Below are 22,038 nucleotides of genomic sequence, written 5' to 3'. Positions count from 1 at the left end.
CTGTCTGTTTATATCTCTGTAAATAATGCTGATAATTGCTGGTGACCCCTTCGAGTTTATTTTTTATTCTTATTCTTATTCTTATTATTTCTTATTTTTTATTCTTATTTCTATTCGTTTCTCGAGGTAAATATTCTTAGGCTCGTAGACGCCATGGCTCCCGCGAGTTTCCTGGAAAAGCTCAGAAATATTACTGATTCTGCGGCGGACGTCGACTCTCTTCTTCAGGATGTTGCAAAAGGTGAGGTTTGAAGGTTGCTGGAATGCATATATGACAACAGAAGAGCTTTTGGTTAAGTAGGAAACGAAATATCGACGTGTTAATGTTACCTTGCTTTACCGCGAATGGCTGTTTCTCTAAGATTTTGAGGTCACGAGAGACTAATGTAAGCTAGAGAGACGAGTTTAATGTGTGTTTAATGTGTATTCCATTCCCTTGCCTTTCCTTCCCTCTCATATCTTATCCTTTTCTTTCTTTTATCCCTTTCCTTCCCTTGTTCTCCTATGTGTTGAAGTGTCAGTCTGTGTATGTCTGAAATTAAATTAAATGAAATGTATTACTCCATGAGACTTGCTTCTGTGTCTTTGTCTCTTTCTCTGTCTGTCTCTCCTACATGTCCTTACCTTTCCTTCGCTCCACTTCCCTTTCATATCCTATCCTTTCCTCCCTTCCCTTCCCTTGCCTTCTAATTCCTTTCTCATTTCTCCGACCCATTCTTACCTTCCCTTCCTTTCGTCTCTTCCATTCCCTTCCCTTTCCATCCCTCTCATATCTTATCCTTTCCTTCCTTTTATCCCTTTCCTTCCCCAGTTCTCCTAAGTATCTAAGTGTCTGTCTCTTTAATAATAATAATAATAAAATAATAATAATAATTAACCCCCAGGAGTATGTGCCAGGGAGGTGACACTTCAGGAGGTGGTGGAGGGCCTTGGTCCGAGCCTGACCCACCAGAAGTCATGGGAGCGAGAGGTGGGGACGCGCTTCCTGGCCCGCCTACTAGATAAGCTCCCACCCACCTACCTCAATCCTGCCGAGGCCTCCTTCATGGCGGCGTTCCTCGTCAACCGGCTACAAGACCATCATGCTGTCCTGCCTGCCGTGTTCCTCTGCTCTTTGGCTCTGGTGGGTATGATGGTTAGGTTAGCCTGATGGTAAGATTTCAGTACACCCAACTACCAGTGACAGTAACCAACGGCACAGCAAGAGCCTTATCACTATATATCATGAAAAAATTAACTAACCTATCCTGACCTGTGCCCTGCTTCATAGTAAAATTTCAGAAGTACACTCAACCACCACTGACTAGAACCAATGTTGCAGCAAGAGCCATATTAATATATCTCATAAAAAAAAACTATTCTAAGCTAATCTGACCTCTGCCCCACTACCAAAACATGATAAACGTAGATAAATCACTCAATATTTCAATCCAGGCCATATTTTAAGCAATTTTAAGTACTGCAATAGTATGTTGTATGTTCTCAAAGTACTTCATATAGCACAGAGGTATCCTTCACTGTGAGGTGGGTGTACTTTTGGAATAACACCTGGTTGCTTTGGTTGATTAGGTTAATCTGGTTTATTTGGGTTAGATTAAAAGCCAGATAGAATAGAAGTTTAACCTCTTCAAAATAAAACACACTGGCTGAAATGACCATATGACGTATATCGCGTCCTTCGGATATATATCGAGAGAGAAATGATGATATACTGACTGCGCCATCGATGGACTGGCTGAAATGACCATGACGGGCGTATCACTGGCGTCACTCGGATATGCTAGAGAGACGAAATGATATGCTGACTATGCGGGGGTTAAAAGACACTTGAGATAATATATTTGAAGATCTGTTCCCCTTGAATCAGAAAATAGAGGTTGAAGATACTCTCTCCCTCTCTTTCCTAAGGTGAAGCAGAAGAACCTGGGGGATGCTGAGGTGCAGAGCATATTGGAGGGCATCTTCGGGGAGGCGCAAGTACAGTCCCATGTCACAAAGGACCGCCAGACTGTTTTCTTGCTCCTGAAGTACTGCCTCGCTAACAGACTGACCGGTAAGTGTTTTTTTTATACAGAGGAAGCAGCTCAAGGGCAAAAAGAATGAATAGGAATGAAAATAGATAATATAATAAATGAATGGATTGAAGAGAGGAAACTATAAAGCCTTCTGGTGTGTGGTATTCATTATTACTGCTATTTTCATTTTTGTTATTATTATGGCAGCTTCTTCCTTTGTTTCTTTCATATGGAGCAAGCAAAATGTTGTGGCCTTTTCTTGTTATGCCCTTAGCCAGTCTTATGTAATAAACAAGATAATAATAGATAAGAAGATGAGTAGATGTAATAGACGTAAATGTAATAAAAGTTGATATATTAAGTAGTTAAGTAGATATAAAATCTAGCACCTTTTCCCAATTGCACCAACAGCACTCAAGGAGATGGGGTTACCACTGCTATCGGGCTTGATAGGAGCCATTGACGGGGAGAGGGACCCACGTAACCTGCTGTTGGTGTTCTCGTTGGTGGCAGAGGTAGTGCACAGCGGCCTTGCTCTCCAGCCCTTTGTCGAAGAGTTGTTTGAGGTGGTTGCAGCTTACTTCCCGATAGACTTTGTTCCGGTGAGTTAGTTTATTTCTTTTTGACGGTAAATTAGATGGATTGGAATATGCTAGAGTAGGGGAGTAGGGTAAGAGAGTCAAAGGCTGTTCATCTTAATTTCTCTTGTTCCAGTGTCATACAGACTTACCACAGACATAAATTAGTAGAACTTACCTCCTGAGTAAAGTCACAGAACATTCATCTTACCAATTTTTTCCTGTTCCAACATCATACAAATCTATCAGAAACATAAATTAGTAGGAAGTATAGACAATTTGTGTGTGATGCTAGGGAATTTAGGCACGTTGAGTTGTAGCTAAACTGTATATTCTCTGGCATTACATAGTGGAGTCAAAAGACATTCACATTATCAACTTTTCCCATCCTAGTATCATTCAAGGTTACCATAAACAAATTTGTACAACTTTCCCCCAATTTCAGCCTCGTAACGATCCCTATGGCATCCAGGCTGAGGACTTGGTGTTGGGGCTGCGTGCAGTGCTGGCTTCCACACCTGCCTTTGCCCCTTTCTTCCTCCCCCTCTTGATGGAGAAAGTGGACTCTAGCCTCACCTCTGCCAAGCTCGATTCACTTCATACCCTGGTGAGTGAGTGTGTGGGTGTGTATGTTTTAGTCAACTGCAGGAATAACGTCACTTCCAACATCCTCTAACTCTCCTTGCCTGGTGTTAGTGTACTTGCCCTCAACAATCCTTAAGGTCTCACTCTGATAGTTTTCTCCTCCATATGTTATCTTTTATATGAATTACTGAAGTCCACTTCCTTCTCCTCCAGCAAATGCTCTAATGCCATCTATTCACCTGGTACTCTGTTTGCTTCGACCTCAAAAATACCCAGTTTTTCTCACTCTGGTACTTTTCTCCTCCATCTGTTACCAGTTATATGACCTACCCAAGTCCACTTCCTGACCCTCCCTGACCTGTATCATTTCTCAGGTGGCCTGCTGTGATGTGTACAAAGCTGAGGACCTCCAGCCCCATGCCAGCCTTCTGTGGGTCAGTCTGCGTCGTGAGGTGATGGAGGGGTCTGATAGGACTGTCGAGGAAGCAGCCCTCTCGGCCCTCACTGCTGTTGTGCGAGTCCTTGAGGTGGGACTGACGACCTCTGCCTCTCATGCTGCTGTTGCATCTATCGTGCAGTCGGCTTTAGCAGGTATAAGGTCTTGTTCTACGAGATTCAGAATACATACATTTTCCACTCAGGTGACTTGCAGAGTTTGTGTTCTATGTAAGTTTGGGAAGGTGAAGCAAAGGTAATATGAGAGTTTACTATGCTTAGACAACACTATATATCACAGGGTTCTACAAGCAATATATTAGTAGCAAGAAATATATTGATACTGGAGTTTGTGTTCCATGACAGAGTTTGGAAAGTTATCCCCCTCTACCTCCCTCCTCCACCCTCCAGCCCTTACTGCCCCTCCAATATGTCTGCTAATAAACACCCGGACCCTTGTAACTGATGGTGCTTCTTCTTTTTCCGTTCCCTAGAGTGTGGCAGCCACCTGGAGGCACCGGAGCAGCGTCTCATGTGGCCGAGCGTCCGACTCTTAATGGCCCTGGTGTTGGCTGCCCCGGGGCCTGCCACTACTATCCTCGGCAAAGTAAGTGTGTGTGTGTGTATCTTTTTTATTGCAAGGAAAGCAGCTCAAGGGTAAAAAATGAAAGTAGGAACAAAAAGGCCCACTAGATGCTGCTCTAACAATAGAAAATGGAAGGCCAAAGGAGAGGTTAATTTCAGGTGGAGAGGTGTCTAGATACTCTCCTCTTGAATAAGTTTAAGTCGTAGGGGGGAGGAATTACAGTGGCGGGGGTAAGTTTCCTATAATCACTTACATACAAATTCCTTACCTACTCTTACTGATGCAAACGTTCTCTCACTTCTCATTTTGCTTGGGTCCTTATCTTATTCTTCTCCATTCTTTACATGTTCTAAACTTTACAATTCAAGCTAAAGGAAGTCATTATTATCCTTATTATCATTATTAAATCAACCCTTCCTCAGGTGGTGCCTCAGCTGGTCAGGCAGAGCGTGAAGCAGGATGGCAGCAACTCTCCACTCGCCCTCCAGAACACGATATCCGCCTTAGCCATGATACTTGAAGCAGCTGCCAAACATTCCCATCTGGTGCAGGGTGAGGATGATGTTTAGCTATAGGTTATATTTACTTACATTTTTCTGATCTATTTTGTTTATATTTTATTTGAGAAGTGATGGAAGGAGGGTATGAAGGACTCTTGGACCATAGTAGTTCTTATTTCAGCTTCCCAGAAAAGTTTTATTACCCCAATAGCTTAGTTAGTAGTCAATGATTGTACAACTTTACAGAAAGGTCTTCATATATTATGTTTTTTCAAATACTATAGTTTTTTTAGGAGCCTAAGATTTTTTCCTCAATTAATTATATCATATTACCTTGATGTTAATAATGATAATAATAATGATGATATCTTTTGAGGGAGTCGACTTTAATATCCTTGTAAGCTGTATTTCTCTCTTTTCCAATTCGTTTTCCCTATACTTTCAGAGGATGGCCTCCTGACACAGCTAGCAGGACAGGTCTGGGAGTCCTTCAGTAGTGGCCTGTCCTCTGCTGACCCCCAGGTGCAGGCCACCACCCTGACCGCCCTGCCTGCTGCCCTGCCCGCATTGCCCTCCTCATACCTCCAGCAGGCTGCTACACAACTCACTGCCCTGCTCCTAGACCCATCCACCTCCACCTCTTCTTCCCGTTCCCTAAAGTAATCTATCATTTTATTTGTTGTTTGTAAGGTTGTCATATCTTCTTCTTCTTTTATAGTCCATCTTCTGTTCTTGAGGGCGAACATGCAGTGATCCTCCTCCATCTTGCTCAGTCCAGTGATAATCCTTCCTCTATTTCTTTCACTTCCAAGTCTTGTTGCACTGTTCCCCTCCATGTTCTCGATAATGTCATACGTTTATAGTATTAGTTCATGGTTATAATAGTGATCCCATCTTGCTTTCTCTCTGTAACTCATTTCTGTGTTATCCTTGCCTGTTGAGTCTCATTCTATGCCTATGTTTTCAGAGGCATCGGTCAAGGTCTTCTCATTCCTCCCTAGTTTTTCCTTTCTTAGATCTTTCAGTATCTCTCACTCTATTTGCTAAGGCAGAAATGCATTGGCTATTTATTGAAGTTTCTGGACCATTGTGTATGTGTGATCTGAACATCTATGTAAATCTGTAAATCCTTTCTCTGCCGTGATCCGCAGAGAGGGCATCAGGACGTGCCTAGTGAGGCTGGGCAAGCACAACCCTGAGGTCATCCTGAATCACACTCTACCACCTCTACTGGCCACACTGCACTCTGGTAAGGGCCTTGAAAATAGCAGGCAGGTAATATATGAGTTGGAGTTATGATATGGATAGTAGAAATTTGTACGTGACTAATTTGCATCCTCATTCTTTCCCTCACATTCTTCAGGGAGCGAGGCAGCTACAAGAGAGGCCGAGGAGCAGGTGCTGGAGAGCCTTGTGTCACTCACCACCAGCCGGAGAGTGCTTGCGTCCCTGCTGCCGGAGGTCTGGAGCCGGGCGGAAGCACTGCTGGCGGATGGTGGTGAGGAACGTTGCCACCTCTACCTCTCCGCTGTGGACAAGGTGAAGTTAGGATAGTTTATAAATGACTCTTAAGACTATTAACTATTATAAGTGTTTGTGTGATTCAGTAAGTGTGCTTTGAGGTTAGGTTGGGTTTGTTTAAGTGCTTGTGTGGTTACATAAGGTTAGGTTTGCCTAGGTTTTTGTGTGGTTAGGTAAGTATCCTTGTGAGGTTAGGTTAAGTTAGGTTAGGTTAGGCTTTTGCTTGCTTATAAGATTACAAGAAGGAAATAAGTTAGAAAATATGAATGACTTAAGACTTATTATGAGTTAGCAAATATGAACAACTTAAGATATTATAAGTTAGAGAATATAATTGATTAAGACAGAATTATTATCTTGTTTTATCTCTTCTTCTTCTTCTTCTTCTTCTTCTTTTTCTTCTTCTTTATCAGATACCAGAAAGAAGAACACAACTATCTCCCAACAGATCTTCATATATATTCTTTACCTCCTCCTCCTCACCCAACTCCTTCAATAATCAAAACACCACCACAACATTCCTGCTCTTCATACAATAATAGCAATAACCAATTTACCATATACTTCTATGATTCAGATGGTGAGCAGCAGAGTTGAGGACGCTGAGAGCCAACGCTTTCTGCTGGAGGAGTGGAAAGGGACCGAGTGCATCTTGGCTCTGTTCAGCGGCCTGGCCCGAAAGCAGCCCTCAGCCCCACACCTCCCTGGCCTCCTCTGCCTGGCCTCCACGCTGCGCACCCTTGTGGCTTTGGAGAGGTTAGAGAGAATCTATTTAGAATCTTTTATGATAATGATTTAGAGACAGTGCATTCCATAAAACGTCATTAATATTATGTTTTAGGGGTTGGTTTTAGGTCACTTGATATACCTACGAGTCCAGTAACACATCCATATTGATTCCATTGAACCTTAAGTTTGTTATACGATCATTTTGCTTTATGATTGCTTTTTCATGAACATAACCCAATCATAAAGCGAGGGAGACCTGTAGAGACATTGAACTGTAGTATTGTTGCAGCCAGTTATGTAGACTAATAGTGGGAGTAAATGTGGGAAATGATTTTGATTTTGAAATGGAAAGTGAGAGAATATATTTAGACTCCTTTTAGAAATACAGACCTAGAGCCATAGCAATACTAGTTGGTTACAGATGGACAGTGAGAGTAATTTATCATTCAGTAGAAAATCCAATGCTTTGATTTTTACATTGATTTTGAAATGACAGCAAATGTACTGTTAGCAAATCTCTTCTCACACTTCCTTCCTTTTATTATTAACTGACTTTACAGTATCCCTTCAATAATTCTTACTATATTCATTTTAACACATCCACATTCACTCACCCATGCACAGCCAGCCCCAACCCCTCATCCACCAACTAGTATGCCAGGCTGTGGGGGTGACCAAGGACTGCACGGAGGGAATGGTTGCCTCGGACATGCCGCTGCTGCCTAATACAAGCCCAGATATGAAGGACCTCCTCGCCACATCCCTGGACCATACTCACCCAAATGGCCCGAATATGGTAAGTGCGCTGGTGAGGTTATGTTAGGTTGGGTTAGATTAGGTTTTGTAGACTTATGAGGTAGTTGAGCTACAAGCAGTGACTGTTGCCTCACTGTAGACTCCCACAAAATGTTAACCTCTTTCATAAATCAATCTAACCTCCATTGAAAACTTTCTGTCATATTTGCACTAACTGTTCCACTCATCCACTATATACCCTATTCATAAACCAGTTCTTGGCTTTCTCATTCTTGGACCTTTGTTTATCCCAATTTTTACCCATTGCTAGAGGTCCTAACTTTACCTTTGTTAGTCTACTCAATGTCAGTAAGATCACCAAGGAGTCTAAACCTTTCCAAAGAATACAAATTAAGCTTTTTTTTAATATTTTCACAGCTGTATGTGTTGGAAGGATTGGTGGGAGGAGCTCAACGTCTGCCCGAGGAGGATGACTGCATGCTGAGTCTGCTGAAAAAGGTGCGAGTGTTCAGCACCTCCACGGCTGACCCAGCGCTGAGAGAAGTGGCGGTACTCCTCCATGCGGCAACCCTCAACAAACTGCCGGAAGGTGAGGGGGGAGTCTGAGGGCAGCAATGTTTATAAGGCACACTAACACCAGACAGAGAGTGAGAGAGAGGTGGAGGATATTGAATAGAGCCTGTCATGCAGAAAAACAATATCTAATGATGGTGATGATGATGATGTTGAAGTTATCCTCCAAATCTTTCACGTGCCAACCCTTCCTCAGGTGCACAGTTGTCCCAAGCAGAGGAGGAGGCAAGGACAGACACAGAGGCAGACTTAGACTCGGCGCAACCCAACGAGAGGCGTCTGGCAGCCCTCAACATCACCACCTGGACTTGCAAGGCCCTGGTGGTCCGAGGCTCAAACCTGCAGCACTGGTGGACGATGAAGGTGTGTTAGGGATGCCAGGGGAGATGTGAGGTAGAAGAAATGGGGCACTTAGAGTAGAAAAAACAGCCTCGCCACTAAAAGAAAGCAGAATACAGTAGTCCCTCCATTTAGTTCAATTATTTTTAAGGGCTTCTTTATAACGTGCCCTTGAGCTGGCTCCTTCACACACAAGACTGAAGTAAGGTCGAAAAAATGAGGTGCTCAAAGTAGAAAAAGCTGCCATTCTGCTACTTTGGTTTTCTGTTCATTTGTTACTTACTTGCATAATGCCACTCAGTCTTAGTAGTTGTCCATCTGTTATATATCGGCTCTTTCATCCCTCCACCTCTTCTTCCTCCTCTCTTCTTCTTTCTGTTATTTTGGGTGTTATCTGTTACTTCTATGATTCCTGGGCGACCATCCTATCTATCATGTCCATCTATTATGTATCAGTTCTTTCACCTCTCCTTCTCTTCTTCCTCCTCTTCACAGCTTCTCTCCCTGATGAAAGATCCACAGCTGGGAGTTCCTGCCGCTCGCTGCCTCGAGATGATCGTCAAGGAACATCCCCATGCCCTCCGCCAGCACTACCACGCTCGGATAAGGTGAGTGACTATAGCCAATCCTGTGCCTATCATGATCTCATCCTCTACCATTTACTGCAGAGCTTTGGTTTTGTAGGGAATGATGTGATTGTTGTGTGTGTGTAAATATGATGTCTTTTTCAACTGTTTTGTCATGGTTTTTACCTTCAACTTCCATTTTCTGTATTCTCTTTCATACATAACTCCTTGCTTCTCCTTTCCTGTACTTTTTCAACTTTATTTTTCATTAATTTTACCTTCCACTTCCTGTATCCTCTTTCCCACATAACTCCTTGCTACTTTTTTTCTCTATTTTTTCAACTCATTTCCTCATGCATTTTACCTTCCACCTTCATTTCCCGTATCATCTCTCCCACATACTCCTTTCTCCTCCTCTCCTATACTTTCCTTGGCATTTCCAACACCAACATTTCTTTCACAAGCTTATTTCTTATCATATCTGACCTCATGACTCCACACACATCCATGGTACTGTTTATATGTGCAAATACTAACTTTTTAACCATCTTTTGTCCAGGTTATTGCACAAACAGAGGTTCTTTGAGGGTGTGGTTGGGCCTCTGGTGGAGACATTCAGCTCGTCCCAAGGGTCTCCCCAGTCCTGCTGTCTGGTGGCCTTGTGCTCCCTGCTGCCCCACCTCTCCCAGCTCATCCTGGCCCCTCATGTGCAGAAGGTAAGGGACAGCTCATTTAGGCTACTTCATGTGTTTATTTATGGAACTATACAGGTGATATGTGTTTATTTAATTATGCTCTGATAATGATTTTGACACAGTGCAATCCATAAAACTCCATTAGTATATAGTATTGCTTTGCTTCATGATTGTTTTTCCAAGATTAGTATTTCGTATTTTGGGTTTGGGTCACATAATACACAGCTGTTTTGCTCCTTGATTGCTTTTCCATGATCAATGTTTTGTATTATGCCTTTTAGGTCACTCAATACATAATCATGTTACTTCACAATTGCTTTTCCAAGAACATAACCTAATAGTAAAACATGGGATCCCTACATACTTCTCACACTAGTTCTTCCCTCCCATGTGCAGGTGCCCAGAAACTCATCCCTATTATTTAAACCTGCATTCATTATACGATCATTTCTCTTACGTTCATCTCTCCAAGAACATAACCCAATAGTAAAGCTCGGAAGACCTACTATATATTCTTTCCATTCATATTATCTATAAAAGAGTTAAACCTGTAATCATTCCCTTATGTTTCCAGGTGCTGCCAGTGGTCCTCCAGGGCTTGGCGAGTGATGGGGAGCAGGTGGTGGTGGAGAGTGTGGTGGGGACACTGGCTTCCCTCCTCAAGCACAGTCCTGACCCTGCCACCTCCCACCTCTCCTTCCTCCTCCCGGCCCTCCTCAGACTCACCTCCAATCAGCCCATGGTGAGTGGAGTGAGAGGGATGTGATGCCAAAATATATTATTACTATTCTTCCTCTACTTCTTCTTCTTATTATTAGTGTATCAAGAGACCTCTCCACCTGAAATTGACCTCTCTCTTGGCTACTCTTTACTTTTATCTTTTATGGGAACGGTGAGTAGCGTTTTTTTTTTTTTTTTTTTTTTCCCCCTTTTTGTTGCCCTTGACCCGTGTCCTCTGATGTAAAAACCTAGAGTTCCCTTTATCTAGCAAGCATGGATATGGCTGACAAAAGACAGTAAAGTAAGGAGAAGAATTAAAAAAGGGGAAGGGGATGTGAAAAATAAGTAATAGTTAAGTAAGCATACACTTTTGGGTCAGTTTAGTTTACAGTGACTATATAGTTTTTCATTCCCCCTCCAGACTGTGCGGATGAAGGCCCTTGAGTGTCTGGATGCCCTGGCCACTCTTCCCACCACGCCTATACTGCCTTACCGTGATGATGTGAGTGTTGCTGATGGATCTCTCAGTTCACCCTTCAAATACTCATATAGATAGAAAGATAAATTGGTAGAAAGAGGAACAACACATATAGGAGATTCTGTACATGCAAAACAAAGCTAAAGTCCATATTATCAAGGTCTTCCAAGCCTTAGTCCATCTATTTCAAAAGACTCTCATAGAAGTTGTTGTTTTGAGGTTTCCATGGGTGGTTTCCAGAGCCTGGCAGTAGTTTTGCGAGGCCTCTATGCTTTGAACGGGAAGAAATACTCATTACAACCTGACGTAGCTCCTCTCTTGCCTTGAAAAACGTTAATAACAAGAGTCGTAAATGTTTGTTGGTGCGAGTCTAAGTGTAAGTATTCCTGGTTCTCCCACAGGTGCTACAGGGGCTGAAGGCTGTCCTGGACGACCACAAGCGTGTCGTGCGTCAAGCGGCCACCAACACACGCAGCACCTGGGTGATGGTGGGTGTGCCCGGAGGCTCGTAGCACACCAGTGAGGTATTGACACACCACAGAAAGTCTGAGTTGATGTGGGGCTATTTTTTATCATAGTAAACACGCCACAGAAATTCATACTCATAGTCTTCTGATCATGAGGTCCACTGAAATGAAGGTTATTGTATTTGAAACCAATGAATTGAAATGGGGTTAGTTTTGATCATAGTAAACACACCACAGAAAGTCATAGGAATAGTTTCTTTTGTTATATTGAGATCCGTTGGATAGAGGGTTCGTTGTACTTGAAACTAGCACATATTATTTTAAGGTAATGCAAAGGTAATGGCAAATGAGGTCAGCTTACACGAATTATCGCAGGTTTTCTTACTTAAACTTATTGGTGCAAAATGGTTGAGTTACCCAGTTGAAGGTATGAGTGGCTGCTATAAGATTTGATTTGTTATGAGTCCCAAGCATAATACAAGCAATGGCAGCATATTCTTAAAGTTTGTTATAATGTGTAAAGGGCTAAGGAAGGGAGCAGCACTTATGGATTCTGTGCTTTTGTTGGGCATCTATGGAAGATTACCTCAAATAACAAGGGATAACTGCAGCAAAATTTTCAGCCCGAGAAGCACACTTTTTTATGGGGGTACTTGTTATATCGTCTCTTAAGTCCTGTAGTTCAGTGTTTTTTTATGATTTTATATTAAGCAAGAGACCTTTTGGAAGTAAGAACTACACTGGTGCATTATAAAGACATGGGACAGGGTATATTAATGTGTTTAGCAAATATTATTATACACTGATTTAACTGCAAATAGTGAATTACATATTAATGAGTCTGTTTTTTATATTAATTAATTGTTGCTATGAATTTTGTCCACCCAAATGTATGTATATATAGTTTATACATAAAAAGTTTGTTGCTATATGAATTTTCAGGTGTATTTCTTTGACCCATGAAAACTTAGCTCACTGATACTGTTAAAGAAAATACTAGTGGGTCCCTGTGAGTATCTTTCTTTCTTTGTATCTTCTGTTTTTTTATCTTTTTCTTACTTTTTTCTTTCTTTATTCCTTCCCTTCCTTCTTCCTTCATCTGTTCATTCTCTCCTTGCTTTTTCCTTCCTCCTTCTCTTCCTCCTCTATCTCCTCCTCCTACTCCTACTTCTACTGCTACAACTACTACTAATTCTTCTTCTTCTTCTTCTACTACTACTACTACTACTACTACTACTACTACTACTACCATTACCACTACTTCAACCACCACCACTACAACTGCATTCAATTTCCTTTTCATCTTTTCATCTATAGATTCAGATGTGGCTTATTGAGGGTGGAAGATTATAGTATGTATTTTCAAAGAGTGGAAAGCTATCGTGTGAAGCTGTAGGTGTGTGTGGAGTGAGGTGTGGCTGTAGTGGAGGGAATGTATATATAGAAGGCTGGTGCAGGGGTGTTGGTTGGCCCACCCTTGCCCAAAAATACACCCAGCTGAGAGAGAGAGAGAGAGAGAGAGAGAGAGAGAGAGAGAGAGAGAGAGAGAGAGAGAGAGAGAGAGAGAGTCGAAGGAAGGAAGGAAAGGGGAAGAAGGAATTTAAAAGTGGATGGAAGGAATGTAGAAGGAAGGAAAGGGAAATATAATAAAAGTAAGAAAAAGGAAGAGAGAGAGAGAGAGAGAGAGAGAGAGAGAGAGAGAGAACTACTTTGAAATCACTATACACTCTCTCTCTCTCTCTCTCTCTCTCTCTCTAATTTCTTCAATAATCATCTCTGTAAATGCAATAAATAAACAACTAGACGTATATGTGTGTGTGTGTGTGTGTGTTTGTGTGTGTGGTCAGATATTGATGATGATGATGGGAGAGCTACAGTCTATGGGCGTGGGTGTGGGTGAGTGTGGATGTGGGTACGGGCGGTGGTGGGTATGGGCGTGGTGGTGTGGGTCGCCGTGGGTGTAGGAATACTGGCAGCTTCCGTGTTCAGAAATAGGAGGTGGAGGTAGTGCTCTCTCTCTCTCTCTCTCTCTCTCTCTCTCTCTCTCTCTCTCTCTCTCTCTCTCTCTCACCCCTTTCCCCCTTTTTTCCATATTAGAAATAGCACAGACAGCATTAGGTCAGACAAGGTTAGGGAAATGTAGTTAGGTAAGGAGGAGGAGGAGGAGGAGAGGGAGCGAGAGGGAATGAGAGAGAGGAGGTAACTGAAGAGGGAAAGAAGAGGAAGAAAAAGATAAAAAGAAAAGGAAAGAAGTAGGTGTCCAGTATGGTAAGGGAGAGTGAGAGGGAATGATACTAGCTTAGGGATCATATTTTTAAACATTTCGGCGCTCAAGTTCACATATTTGACAAGGCTTTCGTAGTATTTCGTAGTATAGTATTTCGTAGTGGCAAGATGGCGCCACTATAAACACTCGCCTGCGCCAGAACGGGCTGGGCCGACCATCAGGCCCCACCTGGAAGAAGCCTTGGGCCGACCATCAGGCCCCACCGGGAAGATGCCTACCGGCGCAATAGGCAACAACGTAAAAAAAAAAAAAAAAAAAAAAAAAATAGGAGTTCTGAACATATCCAGAGGTAGTTTCATGACCCTGGGGAGTCTGACCCTTCCTCTGTACCGTGAACCTAAAAGAACACTCATAAGAACGCGATTGACCTCCTTTTCGGCCTTTGGTAATTGATGTGAGGTGCGAAAGCCCTTGGAATCGAAACAAGGAAAGGAGGGGAAAAGAAAGGGGAAGGAGGAGGTCTTGTTAGTCTTTAGAGGTCATAATTCTTAGGCGGCGGAAAGGGTAAGGAGGAGGCAAGGAAAAGGGGAAGAAGAAAGGAGGTCATGCCTAGTCTATAGGTCTTTGGAGGTCATGATTCTCGCAAAGGGGGGCGGAGGGCGAGGGGATGGGAGGGGGCGGGGCATTGCCAGAGGATGTGTCACAAGCTATTCCTTAAGTTGGCTGAAGATAGGAATAGTTACGGGACTTAAGTATAGCTCTCTCTCTCTCTCTCTCTCTCTCTCTCTCTCTCTCTCTCTCTCTCTCTCTCTCTCTCTCTCTCTTTCGTTTGCGTCAGACAAGCCCGTAAGTCTTTCCACAAAACGATGAACCGGAAAGACCTCAAATACGGAATCCATGTCACGGTTCTAAGTTTGGTTTCCGTTGAGGCTAAATGGAAAGGAGGTGACGTCTTCGAGTCCTTGTGGAGGGCAACGCGAAGACATAACATTGGTGGGCGTGAGAGGGAGAAGGGGGGAAAGGAGGGGGCTGATGAAGAGGGTGGCGGTGGACGGAGGTAGGTTGGTTGGTCTCGAGTTGCAAGGTATAGGGCTGCAAGGACTGAGGTATAGCTAGAAGGATAAAGAAAGATGAGGAAGGAAAGGCAGATTAGTACTTTCGAACTGCTTCCCTTCGTTTGTATTTCCTCCTGCCTACGACTTGAACACTTCCATAGGTTACCTTCCCTTGTCTTTGCCGATTCCCTGCACGTAAGAATGGCTATCAGGGGTTTTGGTGGGAAGAATCAAGAACATACGGTATGTGATATAGCTAGCTGGGATAGAGAGAGGAAAGTGAAGATAGGAGAGTGTAGGAAGGGAGAGAGTAGGTTGAGGGGATTGATGGAGGATTAGTTGGCTTTGGCGTGCGGGTATAAAAAGTAAATGAGAGGGCGGGGATTGGTAAAGGATCAAATGTTTCTGGCGTTCGTCCTTGCGTGGGAGGAAGCTAGAAGACTTGTTCAGCGGTGAGGTAACAGGAGTGGTAGGTCTGTGCTATCACCCTCTCGGACGCCAGCGAAGAATTCTGTTTTCATGCATTTAGTAAACCGATAAAGGGAGGTTCAGCCTTTGGTCTCATAAGGAACCGAGTCTGCATACACACATATCGCCTTGCTGGACACTAATGCTCGCCAGCTTTGACACTCGGACGGCACCTCAGGGAAAAAGTTTGCTTCTCCTTGTCGTAAGATGTTTCGGTGTATCGCTGTGTTGATGTCTCGGGTGAAGGTTTGTGTAGACGTTGATTTCAGACTGAGTGCATTTTTTTGGTTTATAAGGATGTGATGGTTGGAAAGAAGAGTTAGATGTTACTTGTCATACAGTGCTTAGATCTCATTTTGGTGGATTGGCAGACGATAATATGATGAAAGAAGATATTTGGAGAATGAATGAATGTGCGAAAGGTTGGTAACTCACTTTGTTGAATTCCGAGTTTGAACGAAGATATATGAGTGAAAGAAGATATTTAGAGAATGAATGAATGAGTGAATGAGAGAAAGGTTGGTAACTCACTCCGTTGAATTCCGAGTTTTAACGAAGCTATTATGATTGAAAGAAGATATTTAGAGGATGAATGAATGTATGAATGAGTGAGGGGAAGGTTGGTAGGTCTCACTTTTTTTAATTCCGAGTTTAAACGAAGATATTATGATTGAAAGAAGATATTTAAAGAATGAATGAATGAGTGAATGAGAGAGAGAAAGGTTGGTAGGTCTCACTCTGTTGAATTCCGAGTTTAAACGAAGATATTATGATTGAAAGAAGATATTTGGAGAAGGATTGAATGAGAGGAAGGGAGGAGAATGTCTTGCTTGGCTGAATTCCGACTGCCATCCGATAATATGATAAAATTAGATATCTGAAGAGGGAAAGATTGAAAGCCAGGTCGGACTGTCTCTGTTGAATTCCGGGTACCAGACGATAACGATATGATAGACGTAAATATTTGGCGAAGAAAAGAATGGAAGAGAAGTCGGAAGGTCTCTTTGTTGACTTACGAGACGATGATGATATAACAGAAAGAAAATATTTGGAGACAGGAAGAAGGAAGGAAAGAAAGGCCGGAGCGTCTCACAAAAGCTTCATGGGACAATAAGATAAAGAAAGTAAGAAAGTTTGGCGGATTTGTGAAGAAAAATAAACTGATTTCGTCCGATAATAGGATGAATGAGAGAGAGAGAGAGAGAGAGAGAGAGAGAGAGAGAGAGAGAGAGAGAGAGAGAGAGAGAGAATGGAAGTAAGCGCAGAAGAAAGAAAGACAGAAAAAAGTGAATTAAGGAAGAAGGAAACGAAAAAAAGAAAAGAATAAAAGGAAGAAAGATAGAAGGAAGAAAGAACAATACTCACTTTTGAATGAGAGAGAGAGAGAGAGAGAGCACCGTGCCAGGTCGTGTGGGAGGTGCGGTAGGTATGACACATCCTCGGTGGGGGGCTGACTGACGGCTCCTTGGAGTGACACCCTTCCACCCTCTCTCTCTCTCTCTCTCTCTCTCTCTCTCTCCGCAAAGACTCATGGGTGAAGAATGGAGGCGATGTGGTTGTAGTTTAATTTAGTATGTCTCGAGGTAACTTTATTTTGTCTGTCAGTGATCTCTGGGACCCCTTACGTGTGTGTGTGTGTGTGTGTGTGTGTTATGGAAATGGTGCAATGTTTATTTTCCCTGAAGCAACGGGAAATGGTACGAAAGTGTTTCTTATAATAATCACACACACACACACACACACACACACACACACACACACACACACACACACACACACACACACAAACACACACACACGCAGATAGATAGATATTGACCACAGCTAATCATAAAATCTTTCAATACTAAAACCTTTTCAAAATACACACTCAAAAAAACATCACACAATATTAAACTTCTTATAGAGATTTCCGCAATAAACATACACACACACACACATTACTATTATTAGGCTTATTACAATTATTTTATTATTATTATTCTAACACTACGACTACAGTAAAGACGAAGAGAGGAAGGCGAAGGAGGAGAAGAAAGAGTAGGAGGAGAAGAGAAAGGAAACGAACGAGGAGAATGAAAGGAAAAGAAGAAGGAGTAGAAGGAAAAAGAGGAGGAGGAGGAGGTGGAGGAAGACACCAACGCAGCAATGATAACGATGACGACTTCGAAGGGGGCAGCGACTTCACCAGAGGGACGCCGAGTCATCACCAACTGGACAGAAAATTCCCACAGTGAGTGACGGCTGGGCGGACAGACAGACAGACACACACAGAGAAAGGTAGACAGGTGGATAAAGAGAAGGATAAATAGAGAGACAGAAGGAAAAACAGGATAAATAGGACAAACAGACAGATAAACAGACAGAAGGGAGGAATACAGATAAACAGACAGGACATGACGTTGCGCTGTGTTTGCATTTGACGGAAACTGTGTGTGTGTGTGTGTGTGTGTGTGTTGAAAGTGATCTCATTCTCCTCCTTCATTGCATTTCCTTCCCTTTCTTTTTCCTTCCTTCCTTTTTCCTTTTTATTCAGTTGGCCAATAAGAGTTTTCCCTCCTCCTCCTCCCTTGGGAAATATAATCTTAGTAAACATCGTACGTGGGTTTTATAAATAGATGTTTGTTTTATTTTGTTGTTTGTTTGTTTACTGGGATTTTTTTCAATCGGTTTCTTTTTCTTTTGTCTTTCTTTTCTGTCTTTCTTTCACTGCATTCGTCTTTTTGTTCCTTATCTTTTATTATTTTTATTTATTTTGTTTCCTTTCATATCGTTCCTTCTTTCCCTTTCTCTTCTTTTCTAGTTATTTTTCTCTCCTCTCCTTTCTTCCTTATTCCCTTCTGTTGTTTCTTCCGTTCTTTCTTTCTTTCTTTTCCTTACTTTCATCTTTCCATTCCTCTCTCTCTCTCTCTCTCTCTCTCTCTCTCTCTCTCTCTCTCTCTCTCTCTCTCTCTCCCAACCTTCCATAAACCACGTAAGAGAGAGAGAGAGAGAGAGAGAGAGAGAGAGAGAGAGAGAGAAGGGAGGGGGGTGAAATGAATGAAAGAAAAGAGGGAAAAAAACAACCGTCAGTGTCGCTAATCTGTTAATTACATTGCGTACGATAAGGGAACGTTAGGAGGGAGGGCGTTTAAGGGGGAGGAAGGAGAGGGGGGAGGATGGGAGGTCCGGCATCGTACGTCTGGCAATGGTGATGTCTGTCTTATTTCTGGAGGCGACTAACAATCGATATTTCTGTACAAACTGATGGATTTATCTCCAATTTTGGACAGCGGCGAGGCAGAAAGCGCATCAAATACATAACCTCGCATGTCAAGAGCTGAGGAGAGCACTTGCGTAATTGTTTTGAAAAGACACACTCACACACTCCTCAGTTGCCATGTGTTGGTTTAATTACATTTTGGCACCTGATCGACATTCCCTAACACAGCCAGGCGCTTCATTTTAGGCGGTGCATGGAGAATGATGAGATTCAGTAACCATACAACCACCTATACCACATTATACAGAACCCGCCATCACTATATAGTAACCCCGTAAAATGAAATGAAGTCGCTTGGTTCTATAATCCCCCATCTATGGTCACCTAATATACCTCTTTCCTACACCATACATCGTCTGTAAGCCCCTATCACCATTAACCGTCGACTGAATTGATGATATTATTCTATTTCCATGCATGTACGGCAGCTGGGTGGAGGCCTCAAGCAGTACCGTTCAAATTTGTCCCTGGGCCAACTTCCCTTATAAGGTGTGCCAGGGAGATGCCGCCCGGGCTAACCTTCCAACAGGGACAATATGGGAAGGCTAATGTCACGGGATGCTCCATTATATCTTGTTTTAAAGGAATCAGAGTATTAAGGGAGGTATTTATCAGCCTCCAGTCTGTTGGTGTGACTATTTGAGGTGGGAGAGAGGGAGGTGTGGCTGTGTATGACATATTCGTGTTAGTGGTTATATATGAGGCAACTGTTTACGTTTCTAGGTCATGGTATGGCTGTTATTCACCCTCATTCAGCTGGTGTAAGGAATGTATGACCAGACCCATTTTTAAAGTTGAGAGAGCTTATACGAGTCCGGTACAAGACGTTGAGCCCGGCGGCTGGTGGAGTGGAGACGTTGGCACGGTTTAAATATATCGCATAAATCACTCCTATTTCTTAAGTTCTACCCAAGAAGAAGCCTCGTCAATAAAGTTGTTTACATTTCCGAGGTATCAGATATCCTCGAGAGTAGCATTTCATTAATAAGTCGCCGGAGAGAGGCTGTGAGGGAGATGAACATAGACGTACAGCATCACCAGCATCTTTGATCTTAACGGTACATCACCACAGCCTCCCACAGCAGCCCTTCCAAGACACATACATGACGGAAACGAGGTCACAGTACACAAAACGACTCCTAAAACATAAAACACACCAAGAAAACAAGGTGAACACATTGAAAAAGGCCCAAGTACCATCATCAGCATCTAGCTCCCCACAGCAACCCTCCCAAGACACACACATCACCGGAACGACGTCACATTACCCAAAACGACTCTCAAAACCCAAAACACACCATGAAAACACAGTGGACTCACTAATAAGAAGACCCAAACAGCATCTTTCATCTTAACGGTACACCACCACAGCCCTCCAGAGTACAGCCCTCCCAAGACACACACATCAAGAAAACAAGGTCACAGTACACAAAACGACTCTGAAAACCCAAAACACACCATGAAAACACAGTGGTCACATAAAAAGAAATGCTGCTGGGGGCCGTACGAGGCTTTGGGCGGGGGGCGGCGGCAGCGCGAGGGGTCAGGGGGTGGGCGGCGAGGTCAGTGCTGTGCCGCGCGAGCTCCTGGACAGGGTGGACCTCGCCGCTCCCGGGTGGTGGTGGTGTTGCTAGCGTTGAGAAAGAAAGAGTGAGTGTGGTTCCTCCCTGACACGTGCACCATGGAGTACCAAAACGACCAGCAGGAGTACATGGAGCCCGAGGAGGAGTGGGAGCGGGAAGGGCTTTTGGACCCCGCCTGGGAGAAGCAACAGAAAAAGGTGTGTGTGTGTGTGTGTGTGTGTGTGTGTTTGGACGTGTGTGTGTGTGTGTGTGGACGTCTTGAACTCCTCATCACCTTTCTTCCTTGTATGTGTGTGTGTGTGTGTGTGTGTGTGTGTGTGTGTGTGTGTGTGTGTACGGATTCGAATTTTCTCTCTCTCTCTCTCTCTCTCTCTCTCTCTCTCTCTCTCTCTCTCTCTCTCTCTCTCTCGTGTGTGTGTGTTCATTTTTCTCCCTCATATATGGAAAACACCCGCCTCGAAAACCTACATAAACACACACACACACACACACACACACACACACAGGTCTACATAGGTTTACTTACACAGCTCCTATTACAACAACAACAACAACTACTACTACTACTACTACTACTACTACTACTACTACTACTACTACTACTACTACTTCTACTACTACTATCTAATAATCTTCCTCCATGCCCCTCCTCCTCCTCTTCTTCCTCCTCCTCCTCCCTTGGTTGTAATCTCTCGCCCCTTTCCTCCTCCTCCTCCACCTCCCTCCCTCCCTCTTATGCATGTAATCTCTTTCCTCCCCTTTCTCTTCCTCCTTCCTTCCTTCCTCCTTCCCACGTCCACAGTTCCTTCCCGTTTCTGTTTACCTTCCTTCCTCTTCCTCCTCCTCCTCCTCGTCCCTTTGCCCCATATCCTCGTATTTTTTTTTTTTTTCGTGCTAACTACGTTTCTTCTGACGTTTCGTGTGTAACAATGCATTTCCGGTGAGTGTGTATGTGTGTGTGTGTGTGTGTGTGTGTGTGTTTCTTTGAAGGGGTGTGTATACAGAGTGGACATTTTTTCACAATCACATTCTCTCTCTCTCTCTCTCTCTCTCTCTCTCTCTCTCTCTCTCTCTCTCTCTCTCTCTCTCTCTCTCTCTCTCTCCAACTATATAACTATTTATCTATATATCTATATATCTCTCAGTCTGTATTTTAGGTTCCTTTATAAATATCTCAGTTAGGTTGGTTTAGGCTTGGGTATAACAGGTTAACTATCCCTATGATACCCTAAAATAAGTATATCAAGTTAATTAACTATCTCGTATAAATAAAGTTATGGTAGACTAGGCTGCGTTAGATTGACTGGGAATGTGAATATGTGTGTGCAGACTTATATTGACAGTGTAGGTTATAAGGAAGGCAAAGCTAATAGATATGGTATGGTCATGTGTGTGATGGTGGTGTGAAGATGAGTAAAGAACCTTATTCATTGAGTAGAGTGCATTTGTTGAAGGTAAGATTTTATGCTTCGTTTCATATAATGAGAGGGACGAGGGAAGGCAGATGCAATGAACAGGAATGAATAGAGAAGATACGTTAAATGATATCAGCCGTAGACCTACGAGCATCTAAGGAAGACGAAGGATAAAAAAATAGGTTTAATTTGACATATATATTATATTAACTGGCCCGTGTATAGTAGACGAGGCTGTAAGGATAGTTTCAAGTCTGTATAGTTACTAGATTAATGTTGTTCTGTCTATAGAGAAAAGGATGTTAAGGGTATATCAAGTTAGTAATCAAGTATGTTAGAATATATTAGGTAAACTAGCCTCTTATCCAGACAAGTTTCATAAAGTTAAGTATAGATAGAAATTCATGTACTAGGTTGTGTGTACGAGGCAGTAGTATGAGTGAGTTAGGGTAAGTTAGAACAGAGTGGGTGCTTACTGGCCGTCT

The 22,038-nt window shown here is 42.9% G+C and overlaps 2 protein-coding genes across 3 annotated transcripts in view; both read left to right on the top strand.

Annotated features, from left to right (window-relative positions):
- Positions 1–97: 97 nt before the first annotated feature.
- Positions 98–12,484, top strand: LOC127006949 (MMS19 nucleotide excision repair protein homolog). Its single transcript, XM_050877342.1, has 20 exons — positions 98–241; positions 885–1,123; positions 1,909–2,053; positions 2,427–2,617; positions 3,039–3,200; positions 3,553–3,769; positions 4,108–4,220; positions 4,622–4,751; positions 5,145–5,358; positions 5,851–5,948; positions 6,063–6,238; positions 6,798–6,976; positions 7,574–7,745; positions 8,123–8,294; positions 8,475–8,641; positions 9,113–9,225; positions 9,743–9,899; positions 10,453–10,620; positions 11,020–11,100; positions 11,478–12,484. Exons 1-20 carry the CDS (start codon positions 154–156, stop codon positions 11,586–11,588), a joined length of 3,093 nt encoding a protein of 1,030 aa, XP_050733299.1. The 5' UTR covers positions 98–153; the 3' UTR covers positions 11,589–12,484.
- A 7,629-nt stretch (positions 12,485–20,113) lies between these two features.
- Positions 20,114–22,038, top strand: part of LOC127006948 (alpha-actinin, sarcomeric-like) — a 60,947-nt gene continuing 59,022 nt past the window's right edge. For both annotated transcript variants that reach the window (XM_050877340.1, XM_050877339.1), the window contains exon 1: positions 20,114–20,335. In XM_050877340.1, the coding sequence (XP_050733297.1) occupies positions 20,237–20,335 (99 nt within the window). In that variant the 5' untranslated portion in view covers positions 20,114–20,236. The remainder of the gene's footprint in view (positions 20,336–22,038) is intronic.

The sequence above is a fragment of the Eriocheir sinensis genome, chromosome 34, assembly GCF_024679095.1.
Source record: "Eriocheir sinensis breed Jianghai 21 chromosome 34, ASM2467909v1, whole genome shotgun sequence".
Lineage (NCBI taxonomy): Eukaryota > Metazoa > Arthropoda > Malacostraca > Decapoda > Varunidae > Eriocheir > Eriocheir sinensis.
The sequence above is the reverse complement of the archived record's forward strand: the minus strand, read 5'-3'. Positions and strand labels throughout refer to the sequence as shown.

Coding starts and splice junctions, on each gene's coding strand:
- LOC127006949 (XM_050877342.1), top strand. CDS start 154: ATGGCTCCCGCGAGTTTCCTGGAAAAGCTCAGAAATATTACTGATTCT. Junction 4,221..4,621: donor CCACTACTATCCTCGGCAAA/GTAAGTGTGTGT, acceptor ACCCTTCCTCAG/GTGGTGCCTCAGCTGGTCAG. Junction 8,295..8,474: donor CCTCAACAAACTGCCGGAAG/GTGAGGGGGGAG, acceptor ACCCTTCCTCAG/GTGCACAGTTGTCCCAAGCA.